The sequence below is a fragment of the Mus pahari genome, chromosome 6, assembly GCF_900095145.1.
Source record: "Mus pahari chromosome 6, PAHARI_EIJ_v1.1, whole genome shotgun sequence".
NCBI classification, from domain to species: domain Eukaryota; kingdom Metazoa; phylum Chordata; class Mammalia; order Rodentia; family Muridae; genus Mus; species Mus pahari.
Window position 1 is genome coordinate 9,505,555 of NC_034595.1, and position 18,406 is coordinate 9,523,960.

General features: G+C 48.2%; 1 protein-coding gene across 1 annotated transcript in view; it reads right to left on the bottom strand.

Annotated features, from left to right (window-relative positions):
• Window positions 1-3,758, bottom strand: part of Klf4 (Kruppel like factor 4) — a 13,171-nt gene extending 9,413 nt beyond the window's left edge. Inside the window, 6 exon segments of the mRNA XM_021200389.2 lie at window positions 6-52; window positions 1,169-1,333; window positions 1,436-1,621; window positions 1,624-2,413; window positions 3,045-3,165; window positions 3,282-3,758. Coding sequence (XP_021056048.1) covers window positions 6-52; window positions 1,169-1,333; window positions 1,436-1,621; window positions 1,624-2,413; window positions 3,045-3,165; window positions 3,282-3,286 — 1,314 coding nt within the window. The 5' untranslated portion in view covers window positions 3,287-3,758.
• Between the last annotated feature and the right edge of the window lie 14,648 nt (window positions 3,759-18,406).

Below are 18,406 nucleotides of genomic sequence, written 5' to 3' on the forward strand. Positions count from 1 at the left end.
CGGGCGAATTTCCACCCACAGCCGTCCCAGTCACAGTGGTAAGGTTTCTCGCCTATAAAGGGAAAGAGAATGGGCTGCTGAGGTCATTGCTAGAAAAAAGAACTAAATCCTTAAAAAAAAAAAAAAAAAAAAAAAAAAGGAGGCCAGAGAGCAAATTCTACTGCGTGCCCCACCCTCTCTCCTTTCAAGAAAGTAAAAATATAATAATAAAAAAAGTTCAGGAATGTCTTTATGACACTGAAGGGCCATACTGAATTTCAGATGAATAGGAATGACATGTGTTCTGAGTTTAAACTCATGGAGAAACAGTAGTTAGCAACTTAAAACAAAAAACAAAAACAAAAACAAAAACCCTCCATCCACCACAGGGTTTTCATTCTTTCGAGCCTAACCAGTCCTGGAAATGGACTGGATTAGGAGTTATCTCTGTCGAAACCTAAAGGACCCCATGCCATTACGCTGGGTCCAGAATGCCACCCGTGGCTAATTTCTCCAGCAGTGCTGTTCTGGCTGTTTTAATAAATGGATCTGGAAGACTCTACCCACTAAATGACTACCTTTACTTTTTTTGTTATTTTGAGCCTGGGGTTCTTGACCAGATTGGTCTTGAATCAACAGGATTCTTTCAACTTGGTGTCTTTGGTATTTGTAACTCCAAAGTTGAGTGTCACCCTACCCAGCTTGCAGGGACAGTTTTACACCAGAATCCCCAGCAATGGGAACCATTAAATTCTTCGAACGTAAATACGATCTATTTATTCTAAAGATCAGAAAAGAGTCAAGGGTAGGTAGATCTAAGAGGAGGGGACAACAGGAAAATAATCTAGAACATTTAAACCTTTTCTTTTAAAGACACTGCCGCATTTTTGCATTGCAAAGTATAACTTCTTGATTACCAGGCAAGGAGGGGCAGGCGCACACAGGAAACTCCCTATCTTTTTTAAAGGCCCAGCGAGAAACTGCACATTCAGGCAGCAGATAGCATCCGTCCAGCAAACGGCTTCTGGGCAAAACCAGAGGCGCCTGCTTGCTGCCCTCCTCTGTGATCCAGGAGATGGAGAAGAGATACACCCCAGCACCCAAGAAAGCCCTAAGGAGTCCACAGCCAGCCTACGGAGGGAGGGAACTGACAGGCACCAGCCCTCCTCCACAGGGCTGGCTCCCTTACCTGTGTGAGTTCGCAGGTGTGCCTTGAGATGAGAACTCTTCGTATAGGTTTTGCCACAGCCTGCATAGTCACAAGTGTGGGTGGCTGTTCTTTTCCGGGGCCACGACCTTCTTCCCCTCTTTGGCTTGGGCTCCTCTGGCAGGCAGGAACCCGGTGGCATGAGCTCTAGGGGTTAAAGAAAGCGGGGTCAACTTCATTCTGATAGAGTCCCCAGAAGCAAAGCTCCCAGCCGAGAGTCTCTACCAGTCAGTCCCTTCCCCCACTAACCTTGATAATGGAGAGAGGGGACTTGCGAAGGCATCTGGTCTGGCAGGAAAGGAGGGTAGTTGGGCCCCGGATGGGGATGGAATCCTGGGGGAAGAGGCAGGCCGGGGTGACAGTCTCTGCTGTTCAGCAGTTCCTCGGGACTCAGTGTAGGGGTAGTCCTGGTGGGGAGCTGCCGCCCCAGGGGCCGGTGTTGGGCCGGTGGCCATTGCTGAGCTGGGGTCCAGCGCTCAAATGGGCCTCTAGGGACCGGCTGACCGTGCAGGACGGGACCGCCTCTTGCTTAATCTTGGGGCACATGCGCGGCGGGCCACCGCTGTAGGGCGCCACTACCACAGGGTGGNTGCCGTCTGGGCTTCCTTTGCTAACACTGATGACCGAAGGGCTGCTGTACTCGCTGCCAGGGGTGGTCAGAGACGCCTTCAGCACAAACTTGCCCATCAGCCCGCCACCTGGCGGCTGAGGCTGCTGTGGCGGAATGTATACTGGGTCCAACTCCGGCCGCAGGAGCTCAGCTACGAAGCCGCCCGAGGGGCTCACGTCATTGATGTCCGCCAGGTTGAAGGGGGCCGTGGGAGGTGGCGCAGATTCTCGGCTGTAGAGGAGCCCTCCACCTGTGTTGCTGGCAGCCACGCCCGGGTCACCCCCGGCCCGGATCGGATAGCTGAAGCTGCAGGTGGAGGGCGCGCTGGCAGGGCCGCTGCTCGCTGGGGAAGACGAGGATGAAGCTGACGCCGAGGTGGTCACGGTGGNGGCCACCGATTCCTGGTGAGTTAGCGAGTTGGAAAGGATAAAGTCTAGGTCCAGGAGATCGTTGAACTCCTCGGTCTCCCTCCGGGTTAGGAGGGCCGGGTTGTTACTGCTGCAAGCTGCACCAGCTCCGCCACTCTCCAGGTCTGTGGCCACCGTCGCCGCCAGGTCGTAGGGGCGGCCGGGAAGTGGGGGAAGTCGCTTCATGTGAGAGAGTTCCTCACGCCAACGCTGCAAGAACAGGGAGGGAGAGAGAAACTGTTAAGTTGTAGCCCCCTGTTACCACCCCTATTATTGACTTGATGGGTAAAGCACGCCAACACCCTGCCATAGGAACTGGACAGAACAGGAAGGCAGCCTTGGGGGGACTCCAAGGGGCCAGCACTGCAATCTCAGCTAACACCAAGGTAAGAGGTGGCGCGTTCGTTCTACTGCAGCGAGTGCCGTAGCTCCACCAGCCCAGTCCTCTTCCCCGCCAGATCCGCGGGACGCTCCAGCCGCCCACGGAATTGGGACACTGTGGCTTTCTCCCCATGCACCACAGCCACCCAGTCGCCTACGCGCTACGATCACTCTGGCCCAAAGGGTCTCGAGACTTGTCCACCTACAATATAGTGGCACGAGTGCGCCCACCGCACGGTCCGGACGCCCGGAGACTGGTGGGGAACCGCTGTGCGCCCCTGGCGGTACCGCAGTGGTGGGACCACACGTACTTAAGGCCAAGGAGCCACCTTGGGAAGGCTGTAGAGTTCCAATGGAGGGCAATTCTTGTCCTAACCAGGGGCTCTTGGTGACCCCCGGATCCCGCCCATACACCCCACCCCATCTGCAGAAATCTACAGGGCACTAGCGCAACACTCACGTTAGTCGGGGCACCTGCTGGACGCAGTGTCTTCTCCCTTCCCGCCGGGCCGGACGCGAACGTGGAGAAGGACGGGAGCAGAGCGTCGCTGACAGCCATGTCAGACTCGCCAGGTGGCTGCCTGCGGGCCGGGCGGGGCGCACAGGGACCAGGAGTCAGGGGACACCCTGGCCACGGCTCCGAAGTTTCCCTCCAGTCCTCACCCCTTTCTGCTCCCAAGCCCAACATCTCACCTACCTCATTAATGTGGGGGCCCAGAAGGTCCTCCGGAGTCCGAAGAAGAGAGNGGGGTACCCGAGCCCCAAAGTCAACGAAGATTAAAAACTTTAGAAACAAAACCCCAAACCAAAAACCCCAAATTGCCCGAGATCCTTCTTCTTTGGATTCAATATAAACCGGCGATGTCTTTAAAAAAGTNTCTTTGTATACAAAAATTCTTAGAAAAGTTGTAAACTCTTATAAAAATAGACAATNAGCAAGGCAGATAAGTAGGTCCGATGGCCAGGCTGCACGCTCTTGGACTCAGCAGTGTCCCCCACCGTTGTCGCGGCCACTGTGGCTGTCGGCGGCGCGGGGGCTGTGGTCCGGGCGGTGGGCGGGCGGCGCCGCCAGGTGAGAATGGCCGCGGTGGCGCGGAACTGCGAGCTGGGCGGTGGCGCGGGGTGCGGAGTCCTGGGNACTGTGCCGGGTGCGCGCGGCCATGGGCGCGGGTCACGGGCGGGTGGCTGGGTGGGGGGCTGGAGGGGCGGGGAGGGGCACTCGGCGGCTCCGGGTGCCGCCGCCGCCCGCCACCGCCTCTGCTCCCCGCGCGCCCGGAGCCGCGCTCGCTCTCTCGGCCGGGGAACTGCCGGCGGCCGCCGCGCGCTTCTTACTTATAACTTCTCGCCGTTCGCTCCCCCGCCTCTTCCCTGTGGCGCGCGGGGCTCCGCCGCCAGGCCCCGCCCCCTGCCTTTCTTCTCCCCGCCTTCCCGCAGCCCCCCCGCGCGTTGCCATGGTAGCTAAATAAACAAACTCCGCGCACGTGGGGGCGGGGGCGAGGGAGGGGCGCGGGCGGGGCGGGGCCGGGCCGTGACGCCAGCCCGGCAGCTGGCGGGCTGGAGCCGTGCTGACGCCGGCGGCGGTGGTGGCGGCGGCGGCTTCGGCGCTGGGAGCACGGCGTGGCTCCCGTGGCCGCGTTACTCGGGGTCCTCTGCGCGGCCACGGTCGGTTCCCTGGGCTCGAAAGTCTTGCCACGGGAACCCTGGCGGGGACAGGAGGTTGCGGGGTCGGGGTGGCGGGGGGAGAGGCGGCGCGCCCCTGCCCCTGCTCGCGTACGCGCTTGTCCAGTCGTCTGCGCACTCGAGAGCGCGATTATCCGCGTGACTCATCCAGCCCGCCCTCTCTCGCATACGCACGCAGAGGCCGGGCCGTGTCGGCGCAGGGCCTGGCCTGGCGCGGGTGCCAGTGGGGCCTCCCGTAGGGTGGGGGCCGGGTAATGGTGGGGGGTAGGAATCTCAGAAGCTAGGGGAAGGGGTTCCGCGCCTGCTATGGAGGAGAGCGGTCGGGATTGGGCACGTAGTCCTCGTCTTGATAATGGAAGGAACAAGGAAGGCGTTCCAGATTTACGGTGGGGGTGGGGGTGGGGGAGTGGGAACGCGGAGAGGGACCCAGGCGCGGGAGATACCTTTCACCAGGGATCTCAAAGCTCTTTACAAGCTACGCACTCACACTCTTCAGTTTGAAGATGAGAAGTGAGTCATAAAGAGGTGAAGCGGCGAGGTAAAGGTCATAGGACGACTCGCTCCCCTCAACTCAGCTAGTCAACCCACTCAAAGGGACTTCACTGGGACGTGATCCTGTGCTGGGAAGAGGAGCGCTGCAATGGGACTCTAGTTCTCCAAAGTGGCATCTCAGGCCCTTGCCTACCGGGAGGGGAAAAAGCAGTCTTTAATTTAGTCTTCTAACTCCTTTTCCCATTCCCCAGTACCCTCAGTAATTTTCCAGCCGGGAAAGGTTTTCGCCCTCATCTCTACCAAGTACTTAAAACAAAACAAAAACCGTGAGTGTGGTGTTCAGTATAACTCGCTAAACTAGGTTTACTCTTTTTAAGGCTAGGTGTTTACTTTGGATTGGGGAGCAGAGTTGGGCTCCGCCATCCTCACGGTTGAACCCCCTCCTGGCGGAGACAGCTGAGGGCGGGGACTGAAGAAAGGCACCCGGGAAAGGGGTCGATGCCCCAGCATAGGCAGCGTGTGCACTCGTTCCTCTCGGGGCGTCGGTGCCACGTCCTCTGTCGTTTCACCTGTTTGAGTCCCGGAATCCTTGGGACCTATATTAGTTTTCCTCGGAATATTTGTCATCCTGAATTTTCCACTTCTGGCCGACCACAGAAGCGTTCTTGGAATGCATCTCGTCCCAATGAAGTGGGGCTGCCCAGTCTGTCAGAGGCAGGTCTCGAGCTGGGAGCCTTTGAGGAGGGACTTTGCATCCTTTCTCTTGGTTTTGGCAGAGGACTAGGCACGCTAAGGGGTGGGGAAGAGCACGACTTCGCCTGGAAGGGGAGCTCCTCCTTCAAGTGACCTCGAGGGGTTCAACCCCATTTCTTTGGAACTAGGCCAGTTTAACTCTGAAAATATTACTCGTTCAAACAAAGGAACAACAAAAAGAACACCTGTTCCCACCCCACGCCCCCATTGTGGTGTCAAGAAAGACCAAAAAAAAAAAAAAAAAAAAAATCCCAGCTTGGAATGCTAGGATTGAGCATTACTTTGGAAAGTGAGCCACTTTAAGGCCAAGATCTCAAACCCTCCATGAACTTAGGTGAGGATGTAAACACATAAGTAAGGGCTTGGAATTTACAACTTGGGTAGTCAAAGTCAGGGCCCTAGACTCTTTCAGCTCGGTGGTTTTTATTTACCTAGGACAGTAGCCCTCCCCCTTCTTGACCATCTAACCAGTAACCACCACAATGAAAAAAGATTTCACAGATGAATTGGAAAGCCACTATTATTATGTCATATAATCAAGGCAAGATTCTGAAACTCAACTGAAAAAGATGCAGTTTCCCAACAGCCTTCTGGAGGATAAAAGCCAGCAGGCAACTCTCGGGTTATTCTTGCGAGATTGCATCAGAAGAGGAAATCTGTATATTCATCCCAGATTTCTAAAAGAGCTATGAAGTTCCAGCTCACAACTCATCCCTTTCAAGGCAGGTGCCGGGTGTGACAACAGGGTTATGACCCTCCCTCTCATCAGAACAGGTAGGGCCAGAAGAGTTAAATCCCTGCCCCATATAATTTATAAACATGAGGCTGTGTAAACCTTTGATGACTAAATTGCACTCTAAAATAATAATAATAGAAGACACCCTTTAAAGAAGAATTAAATACTGGTGACTTTATTTCAGCAAACTCATATTACAAGTTTTGTGGTATGGAAGTTAATTATTGATGTCCTTGGAGTTTTAAAATACTTTTTTTTTTTTTTCCAGCACAAACTGCAGCAGTTGGCAGATGATGTAATAACAGTAGCCAGTGCTAGGGAGGGCTGGGAGGGGAGGACTGCCCAGCTGTGGGGGAGACTGTGTCTCCAGTGCAGGACTCTACACATAGCTGGGCACAGTCAGGGCACATGAAGTGTCTGGGCACCTGTTGCTTTCCCTGGGTTTTCTGTATATAGCTGCCAATAGGACTCAAGAAAAGGTGTTCTTTTAATTTTTTAAAATTGGTGTAGAGCCCCTCTGTTGCCCAGCCTGGTCTGGAACTTAGAGCACAATCAGGTCTTGAACTCACCACAGCCAATCACAGGCCCAGCAAAAGATGCTTTTTTTTTTTTTTTTTTTAAATTGAATACAGGAAGTTGAATTGAATACAGGGGCCTAACCTGAGCAAGGTGAGCACTCTGTCACTGAGCTAAAGCCCTGGGTTAAAAGCTAGGCAGAGGAAAGGGTGGCTTTCAGGGCTCAGGTTGTAAAATCCCAACTGTGAGGACTTGAACTCCTGAAATGGACCATGGTCTTTTTTGGGTTTCTGCTGCCATGTTGTAAAGGCTACCCTGACTTTAGTGTCACTGTTTTTGTTTCCTCTGTGGTCCTGCTGTGTTTCCCAGGCTGGCCTTGAACTTCTGGGATCACGTGTTCCTCCCACTTGAAGCTTTTTTTTTTTTTTTTTTTTTTTTTTTTTCGGTTTTTCAAGACAGGGTTTCTCTGTGTAGCCTTGGATGTCCTGGAACTCACTTTGTAGACCAGGCTGGCCTTGATCTCAGAAATCCACCTGCCTCTGCCTCCCTAATGCTGGGATTAAAGGTGTGCGCCACCACACCCGGCTTACTTGAAGCTTTTGATCGCCTCGCCAGGAATGATATGCAGGTCTCACCGTGCCTATCAAGCTTGGCGTTGACAGCAGACTTCTGCTGAGGTTAAAAACATGCATTGTCAAAAGTTGGGCATGAAGGCACATGCCTGGAATCCAGTATTGGTAGGCTGAAGCAGGAGAATCTAAAATTCAAGGCCAGCCCAGGCTACTGAGTGAAACCTTGTCTTGGGAGGGAGAAAAAAAGTAGAGGGAAGATGGCTTTAACTCTAGATTTTTCAAATTTTCACTTTGCTTGGCAAATGAACTCACTTTGCCCGTTTCCTCTTCCATAAAATGGGGATGTTAATAGTAGCCACTTCTTAGAGTAATGAGGATCTAATTAGACCATCTAAAGAAGTGAGGCTTGACACTCGGGACTTAATGGGTTTTAATATCACCAGTTTTCTTCAGGCACAATAAAGTGGAGATAGATGGGGACCATCACTTTAACCCCTGCTGTGTTTCCAGCCACTCACTCAGGACCTGCCTGACAGGGGCTGTGTGTGCCCTGAGCATTCCTGAAGGCTGTTCGCTTCCCCGGGTGACAGGAAGCTGTGCTTTCTGCTCTCCGTGTCCCCCTTCAGAGTGAGTCTGCTGAGACCCTTACAACCTCACCTCCCTTCCCCAGCAGACTACATTGAAACCTGGGCTTCCTTCAGGTTCTTCCTTACCTTGCCCCAGGCGTGCATGTGTTCACGGAGGTTGGCAAGCTTGGTTCCTAAATTGCTCTATTGTCCTTCTCCTGTCCTGGCTACCTTGACTTAGCCTTTAGTCAAGGCTGCCATCTTCAGACTGGCCTTTTCTTTTTGAGGCAGGGGTGTTATATACACCAGGTTGGTCTCCTGGGACTTTCTAAGGTAGCAGAGATAGAAAAGGGCGACCTTGAACTTCACGCCCATCCTGCTCACACTTGGATTACAGGGGTACACCAATAGACTGCTCTATGCTTATTTTGATACTCATGTGTACTAGTTAAGCCCTCTATCACTGAGCTACATCCCAAGCCCTGCCAGCAGACAGACCTCTCTGCCTAGAGAAGCAAGACCTAACTGCTTACCAGACGCTTCCTCTTCTAGCCCTAGATAAACTTCCAGAGTCCTCTTTAGAGACCAGTCCAAAATCCTTAACCTCTCAACTCTTAAACTCATAAATCTGTGATGTCTCTTTCTAAAATATCCTCTGTGCTGGGCTAGTGTTGGTTCTTTCCTTCTACCGTTAGAGCTCAGGGATTGAACTCAGGTACCTGTCTTGGTGGCAACCTCCTTGCCCTCTGAGCCATCACTGGCCTCCAGTTCTGTAATTCATATTTTTCTTCCAAGTCCATTGTTGGCAGGATGAGACTTAATTTTTCATCCTTTTTATTTCTCTACCCATTCATTTTCTTTCCTTTGTAAAGTTCTCTGATAGAGACAACAAACAAACAAACCAAAATTGCTTGACCCTCTCTTCTCAGAGCAGTGACAAAGTGACTGAAGAGCCCGTGCATGCCTGGCCATTGTACTTAAGCAAACTTGAAAACACAAACAAAAATAACCAAAACCCAAACCAAAACCAAATGGAGAGAGACTCTCTTCTGCAGCCAAATTCATTGCCTTTCAAAAACCAGAACTTTGGGTATTGAAGTTTTTAGAGCAGAAAATGAATCACAGACATTTAAGAATCAATTCTCAGAAATTTAATTAAAATTTTTTTCGTGAACTCTTAGGTTTGATCACTTTAGTTGAAGTCTCAGTGCTTGAGGCACATGTGCATGTGTGTGCACCATCTCTGTGTCTGTCTCATACACACACACACACACACACACACACACACACACACACACACAGAACAAACAAAAACCCCCAAAACCCCAAACAAAACCAAAATAAAAACAAAAAACCAAAAAACAACAACAACAAAAAAAACCCCAAAACAAAAGACCAGGCCCAATACACCCTTTAAGCTATTTACAGAGAAAATCTAAAATTAATGAGAGTACCGATTATTTTTAAAACTTTTGATGTTCTGTTGTGCTGTTTTGTTTTGTTCTTGATACAGGTTCTTGCTCTGGAGCTCAGGCTGCCCTCAAACTCATGGCAGTCCTCCTGCCTCAGCCTGGATATCAGTGCTGAGAGCACAGGCTGAGCTACTATGTCCTATTTAGTATTTTTTTTTCTCATTCTGGTCTTTTGAGATAGGGTCTTACTATGAAGCCCTGGAACTCAGTAGGTAGACCAGGCTGGCCCCAAACTTATCAAGTCCTGCCTCTCCAGTGCCGATACCGTAGTTCTCCCATACTGTGCTTATTTGTTATTCTTAGTTCAACATAGAAGAGTAACTTTTAAGAGTATATTGCAATAACAATTCTCTTAAGAAATTAAGGGCTATTGTAAACCATCATTAACAGCATACTTTCTTTTTAAGCATAAGAGAAGAATCTCAATGGATACAGTAGTCATATGAAACATTTAAAAGTTAATGAGTTGACCACGTGTAGTGATACAAGCTTGTAATCCCAGCTCTGGGGAGGTGAGGACTGGGAGATCAGGAGTTCAAAGCTAGCCTAAGTGACAGGAGACTTAAAAAAAATACACTCAGGGAAAAAATGAGTTGGACCCTCCTCTTTTTTCCCCTCTCTGTGTGTTTGGGGGCCTAAGAGAATTACAAAGAAAGTTGTAATTTTCTTCTTTCCCTGGTCCACCAAGTCTTTCTGCTTCTGGGAATAGGGAAAACTCCACTCCAAAGGAGAACTGACCTCCTGTCCCAGATTCTACCATTTACAGGTGAGAGCTTTGGTACCAGGATTATTTGCTGGGATCACTCATCTTTCAGGGGAAAACAGATTCCTGCTGTCCATCATGTTGGAGCTTGTTTGTTGTTTTCTTTTTCTTTTGCCGTAGGCCAAGTGTAGGATTTAGAAATGAGTTGAAAACGAGTGCTTCACACCCTGAGAAACACAAACAAGAACCAAGCTTTTCTGTATTTAATTTTCAGTTTGTGGGGCAGAGGATAGGTTATTTTTTGCCAATATGACTTTATGTCCTTTGAGCCAGGGATCTTTTTAAAAATTTAACAATGCATTTGATTACTGATTGTTCTTTTCCTTCACATTGTGTTCGTTGATCAATTGTAGTGTCCTGCCTGGTGGGGAGAGAGCTGGAAAGATGACAAGAGTGAATGTTCAGAAAGGAAAGAAAAGCCAAGAGAACTTTCTAGCAGAGCTTTTGCATGTCTCATAGTGTATTTGATGCATAGGAGACAACTCAAATCTAGATGCTTTCATACACATATATGGAAAGGCCATAATCATCCTTGAAGTGAAAACCCTTGGCATTGTTACTGGATCTTGAGAAATTCCTAACCTCATGGTAGATATTCAAGGAGGGCAGTCCATTCAGAGTGAGTTCAGTCTGTGGAGTCAGTTGCTGATGCATTTTTTTCTGGTTGCTAAATTTAACCAACAGAGTTCTCAGCGCCAAGCGTTGTGGGAAACATTGGCATATTAAATTCAATATTCAGATGTTTCATTCAACAAGCTCAAGACAAAACAGCATCTTTGGTTTTTCCAAGTGCAGATTGTCGTTATCAGAATTTGATTCTTTGAGCCGTTTTGCTGTAACTCATTTAAGGAGGTGGGGGTAGAGGGGCATTGCCAGGGACTATGGGAGATAGAAGAATGGTAAGAAGTGGAAGCATGGCAAGACTGCTGGGGGAAAGTCAGGAATGATGCCACCCAAGTAATTAACCTGAGGTCCCAATGACCTAGCACACGATCATATGGTAGCAGTGCATCTGACTGTGAGAAAGGCTTGAATATATGTGCTTCATAGACTACTTCACATTAAGTGAAACTGTAGGCATGAAAGGTGCCAATCAGTATTACTTTTGTCCCTCAATGAGACATAGTTAATTACTTCTTCATTACAGAATGCTGGGCCATGGTAACTTGGTTCAAAGATTGGGATGCACTGTCTCCCAGTTATTGTCCTCCAGTAAGCATCACTGCATTTGGGTTACTCAGGCATTTGTGGCCGTAAGTTTGGACTTCTTTCCAACTCTGAAAGGATGAAAACTGTACTAAAGTTAGAATTGAACTGGAGTCCCCCCACTGTCCTAGCCTGCACCCACAGAATCAGAGGCCTGGTAAGTAGGCTATTGTTCTTTGCTTGCAAAAGTGGAATGAGAAAACAGGCATCTTGACTGCTGTCCAAGCTCAGGCATTGGACAGCAGTGATGATGGAAGCCTGTGGTGAGTGCTTCTGTGAGCCCCTTCCCTCCTGTGTCAGTACACGCTGGGCAATCAAACCTTCACCAAGGACTTTCTCAGAGTCCAAATCTGCCCAGAGACTTGTTGCTCATCAGACCCACAACAACCAAATTTGCTGAAGAGGTGAGGAAACTGGAAATGAAGTGAAATCAGTCATTTCCAGCTCATCCTGAGACAAATCTAGCACTGTGTGTGTCACACACCCCTTACAGTGCAGATAAGAATCTGGGGCAGGAAGAGTCTCCATGATCTAACGAGTGTTCCTTCCACAGTGAAGGGAGAGATTTCCTGAGAGCACTGAAGACATTCTGATGACCCTCTCTCCCCCCATAGCCCAGTTCTGTCCTATGAATCAGCATAAGCAACATGTCACCGCAGTGTCCCATTGACTCGGAACCTTGGCTCTTCAGGAGAGGGCTGTGCAACTGAGCACAGTCCTTTCCTGGCTGAGCCCCTGTTTGGGTATGCCTGAGCTGCCCAGCATGGCCAGTGTGTAAATGTCAAGTAAACATCAAATTCAGGTGCAATCTAACCATTGTCCTGGAACTGTTTGCTTTAGATATAATAGTTAGCAGGAAGAGGAGGTGAGGCAGGGAGAGAATGTCATTCCGTAGGGCAAAACACGAACATGGGGGGGCCCTCCCTCTGCCAACGTGTTGAAAAGACCAACGTCAAATAAATAAAAAAAAGCTTGCACTTCATGCTGCAAAACCAAGTGTGTTCTTTAGCTTGTAAAAAAAAAAAAAAAAAAATTAGATGAGGGAACATTTTCCAGTCAATCACACTGCAGCAAGTCATCCTGTTGAATTTGTGACTCACAGACTCTCTGTGTCAATAGACAGATGAGCGAGCCCGGCATTATGACTTCACTGGGGGATGAAGCAGAAGTTGGGGGATGTTGCAGGGCCAGCTTTAAATGGGCTATGAGCTCTGACAATAAATAGCCAAGGAAACACTGAACACTGGATAATCACATCCATTGTTCTTGTTTATTTCTTGCTTGTCTCCTAGGAAATAACTAATTTAAATTTGACTTCATCCTTTTCTGCCTTAAGTTCTAAGGCTGCTGTCCTTACCTGGGCTACAACTGATCGAGTATCTCTTTTTTTTTTCCTATCCTCACAGCAATACTAGGAAGTAGAGATATTTGTATTATTTTATTTTACTTTGTTATTATAATTATTATTACATCTTTTGAGACAGGGTCTTATGTAGCCTAGACTAGCCTTAACTTCAGTCTATAGCCTAGGGTGACCTTAAACTTCTGATCTGCCTCTACCTCCTGAGCGCTGGCACTGTATAGGTGTGCACCTCTCATTTTGAGGTGTGCTCATTTATGTGGTGCTGGGAATAGAACTCAGGGCTTTGTACATGCTGGGCAAGTATTCTACCAACTGAACTACAACTCAAAGCCTTCATTTTATCTTTTTTTTGTAGTGCTAAGATACGACCCTAGAGCTTTATATCTGCTAGGCTTATGAGTGCCCTAGTACTGAGTGACACCTCCCAGCCCTTTGTGTTATTGGAGATAATATTGAGGCTTATAGAGGCTGGGTAACTTTGAAAGCATCTACCTAATTTTAACCCATCCATCTCTGGCTTCAATATCTACTTCTGGGCAATATCTTTTTCCTTTTGTATTTTAATACAGAGTCTCATAAAACCCAGATTGGTCTTGAACTCTCAATTCCACTTTGCAAGTGCTGGGATCGTAGGTGTGTGCCACCAAGCCTAGCTTTCTGCGTCTCTCATTTTGCTGGTCTATGGTGTGCCAGTCACTGGCTTAGGTATTGGCATGTCCCAAATAAGTAAGGCATACTTCCTGTCTTTGAGGCACTTCAGGACCAGCTAAAAAGCTCTTGGAATTTAAGATAGCTGTGCCATGATTGCATTAGATTGCAGGAAAGTCAGTACAGATGAAAGAAAAAAAAATAGTACCAAGAGACCAGCCACTTATTTGCAGATGACTTAGGAATGCTTGTGGGAATAGAAAAACCACAGAGAGATAATAGACTGTGGACCAGCATACAGGGGGCAGAAACCACTGACTTGAAGACAAAGCTTCAGCCGGTCAGCTGTTGGATGTCCTGGGAAGCAGGGAGAAGCTTAATCTTTGCTTCTGTCTCACCACAGAGCTGATGTGTGCAGGGCAGGGGCCTGGCTGCTGACGGGGAAGGCCTAGGCTCTAGTCTGGACTTGGCTGTTGCACGTGTAAGCTTGGGTTAGCCCTCCGATCAGTTGGCACAATGAGTCCTCCATCTGAACTATGGGAGAGGGAAACGGAGCAAGGCTAAGGCTCAATCAAGATGGGTGTGAATGGACAGATGAGTCCTTGACCGTTGGTCTGACTGACCCCAGCCGAGGTATTCCCAAGGTAAGAAATCCGTGCACTTCAAGCATGTGCCATGCTCTAGGTGTTTTGAGACAGGCAGGTCTCAAACTCTCTTTTAAGGATGACCTTGACCTTTGATCCTTTTTCCTTCAGCCCTTGAGTGCTGTGATTATAGACATTTAGAACCATGCCTGGTTATGGGATACCAGGGATAGAGCCCAGGGCTTTGTGCATGTGCGGCAGATGCTATCAGCTGAGCTAGACCCCCAGCCTGCCCGAACCCTTTTTGCAACTGTGTTGAAGACCGAGTCAGAATGTATCCTTGAGCTAGACATGGTGGCTTGACCTGTAGTCGCAGCACATAGGAGGCTTGGGGCAGGAGACCAGCTTGAGTCTGAGGCTAGCCTGCGATAGAGTGAGGCCTCCATTTAGAGACACGACAGTAAAACGAGCAAACAAACCTTTGTGGGATCCTTTTAAAAGCTCGGCTGTCTGCCTGGCCAATACAGCACAGGGTGGCCTAGCCTTCATTTTAGTGTAACACTGCTCAATTCTCTGTCCTTTCCGTGCTCTGCGTTCTCCACGTTCTGAGACATGGTTAGCATATGCAACAGGTTTCCCTGCCTTCTCTGCTCTCTCACAGTTATTTTTTTTTTCCCCTCTGCTTGGGGAGTTTCTTGAAAGGACCTGGCCAACTCTTTACCGGGGTATAGTTTTAAAATTTTTATTTTGGCTATGTGTTGCTTGTCAAACCTTTACCAGGTCCTGAAAGCAAGGGCGCTCCGTTTACCATCCTGAATTCCCCCAATTGTTGGCAAACCTTGCATTTCCATTATAGTCGGCCCGAAAAAACAAACAGGAGAGTTAACAGCAGTCTTCTTCGTGCCAAGCATCCACCCACTCAGTGCTATACAGCAGTCTAAGAGCTAAGAGACCGACTGCACATGTGGTATAAAACAAATCTACTCCTTCTTTTATGAAGTTGGTTTAGGGAACACGATCCATGTGTGTGGGCCAGAGCTAGACACTGAGAAGGAATATCAGCATAAATGAAGATGCACTCCTAGCCCACAGGGAGCTGGAATTACCTAATCAAATAATCACAAACATGCAAACAAATGAATAAAATAACTGCTAGGACCAAAGATGCAGCATTCAGCATCGTTCTGTTAGTATAACAAAATATAACAAGACAAAAGCTGTGTTTCAGCTTGTGGATTGAGAGGTCTGAGTCCATGCTAATTTGGCCAGTTTGCTCTTGGGCCTGTTGAGGCAGCATGCCATGGAAGAAACACACAGTAGTAGAAGTTTCTCACCTCATGGAAGCAAAGAGCCAGGGAAAGAAGAAATACTGACACCACTGTCCCTCAGAGGCCATGCTCCGTGCTCCCAGTGACCTTAGATATCTCTTTTTGTTTTCGATAAGATCTTGTTCTATAGTCCAGGCTGGCCTCAAAATCACTCTGTAGCTTACTTAGGTTGCTTTCAAGTGTACTTCTATACTTGATATTCCTATCTCAATTCACATACTGGATTATAGTTTGAGCCACCACATCTCAAATAGATCCAAGGAACTAGCTAGCCAAGGCACAGCACTGTATTTCCAGCTGTGAATCTGTGGTTGTCTAATTTGTCCAGTCCCAAAGTCTTGGATATTTGTTTTGCTTCCCATTCATCTAGTAGACAGTGGGGATGCCTACAGAAGTAACTTTGCTATATGCTGAGGAATCCAAAGAAGAACATGAGTGGTATAAATTGTGCTGCCAAGAAATAGAGCTTACATCAGGGATTGTACAAAAGAGAAGCATTTGAGAGTCCACCTTACCCCATCACAACAGCTATATCAAGAAGACGAAGGATCACAAATTCTGGGGAGGACATGGGGAAAGAGGAACCCTTACTCATTGCTGGTAGGAAGATAAAATTGATCAGTTACTATGGAAATAAGCACAAAGGGGCCAGAAAAAAACTGAAAATAGAATGATCATATGCCAAGATGTTTCCTTGGTTTATATATTAAAAACTCTTAAGCCAACATGGTATTTTGAGATAGGGTCTCAATGTGTGGCTCAGACTGAATGGAACTTTCATACTGTAGCCTAGCCTGGCCTTGAACTCATGGCCATGGTACTTGCATGCCCATGTTTGCAGGTTCTGTTCTCACCAGGAGGTGGAACTAGCCTAGATGCCTGTCAACAGATGAGTGAATGCCGGTGGAATGTTATGTTCCTATAAAGGAAAGTTAAAATCATGACAACAGGAAAATGGATGGAATTGGAAATTATGTTAAGTGAAATAAGTCAGTCTCAGAAAGACAAATGTGTTTTCTCTCATATATCCTATCTTTAAAATAATATAGCTGTCTCTCTCTGTGTGTGTGTGTGTGTGTGTGTGTGTGTATTTATACATGTTTGTAGGTCATGAAACTAGAAAGAAGATCATGAATGGGGAAGAAAGGGCATAAGAAGGGTGATGAAGTATGTAATTGAAAAGAAGATGGAAGGACCAACTGCAGGCAGAAAGACCCATGGGACGAGAGGAGAGTCTGTGGGGTGGAGAGTGGGTAGGGGGTCATTAATTATATGTGAGGATGCTGTGATGAAACCATGTGCTCTTTATTCTAAGTTATATATGTAGGTACACACAGAGAGACACACACATACACACACCTTATCACTACTGGACCAGCTCTCCAGCAGTAGTCCTGGACAACATATTCTTTTAGGGAGACATGCTATTAGTGCTTCAAATGACTCATAAAGAGAATGTATTTTCTTTCCCTGTATACATGTAACAATGCAGCCCTTTAAAATGGGCAGGGGAGGGGGAATAAAAAAGTAAAAAGGAAGAAGAAAAGAAGAAATGGAGCTAGCTAGCATGGGACAGGGCTGTCAAGATTATCAAATCTGTCCCCCGGCTTCCTGGTAGCCAGGACAGAAAAGGAACCAAAGCTGCCCACAGTTCTCATCAGAGGGGAACAAGCCCATGGTTATTCTGGTCCTTTAAACCCTATGCTCAGTTCTCACCTGGAAGCCCACATAAGGACATTGATAGACACAATAATTAATGTTTTTGGCAAGAGCTTTACCGCAAATGCCAATTTTTGTCTGCCATTTCTTGCACAGGCCTTTAATTAAGGTCAAGGGCTTAACACTGAAGCAGACATCAGTGAGGGCTTGGCTAACCTGGTTCAACAACTGACTGCAACACAAAGCAGGTTTGGGATAAAGGGCTAGTTAGCAGTCCAAGTGAGGTCGAGCAGGAGCTCAGGATCTGTACAGTTATCTGTGAGCTGGGGCCTGAAACAGGCCCTAACAAAGGAGGCAGCCTTGGGACTCCTTGAGTAGGAGACTGCACACAGGAAGTGGGGTGAGGGACAAACTAGGCTTGGTCCACAAGCGCAAGGGCCTTGTGAAATGGAAATGCTTGGCCCATTTGGAGAATGTCAAGCTGTCTAGAGTTGAGAGAAGGGATTCTAATAAGACTTCCATTAAAGAAGTTGGGTTTGCCACTTGGATATTTTCTGGTTCTTCCAAGACAACTTTTTTGTCGAGTTAAGCGAAAATGAATGAGAATCAGATGGAGCCCATTTCTCTTGAATACACACGGGCTTAACAATGAAGAGGGAGAAAGAACTTGACAGAATGCATCCCGGCTCCTGCCAAACCCAAAGTATTTGAGGAATCACACAGGATGCAGCTCGGACCCAAACACATGCCTGGATTCTCCGACTCCTAATTGCAGCTGCAGCCAGTTAACACAGTGGAGTGTGCCCATGAAAATGGGGTCTGAATGGAGGGGCCGTGTTAAAGAGAGCAACTGCTGGAGGCTGCTTAGCTGGCTTTGCCCTCTCAGAACCAGTTCATTGCCTCGCAGGGAACGAGAGTGGGCCAACATGCACAGTTTCTTAAGCTATTGAATCCAGCTCTCTCATAGAGAACAATTAAGATCCTTTATTTAACTTCATTGTGTCGTGTGTGGAAAGAATTCAGCTTCTCTTGTTTCCTACATTCAGGGGTATACAAAGGAGAAGAAATATGCTTTGCCTCAGGGTCCGTTCTCTCAAATGGGTACCCAATGGGAGAAGGGCAGGGAAAGAGAGCAAGACTGTTGTACTGTGTATGTGGATTCTCAACTCTTGGCCAGGAGGTCATGGATATTTGAAAACTAGAAGGAACCTGAGACCTGGACACATTACCTGATTTGTCAGTAGATCACAACTGATCAGTTGTAGAATAGGAACTCGAACTGGAGCGTTCTCTCTCTCTCTCTCTCTCTCTCTCTCTCTCTCTCTCTCTCTCTCTCTCAAGGAAGTGTCTCTTGTAGCTCAGGCTGGCTGCAAATTTGCTGTGTTGTTCTAATGAGTCTGCCTCTACCTCCTGAGTGCTGGGATCGCAGGCATTCATCTCCTTGCTTGGCTTTATGCGATTTGAGGACAAAACCCATGGCTTTG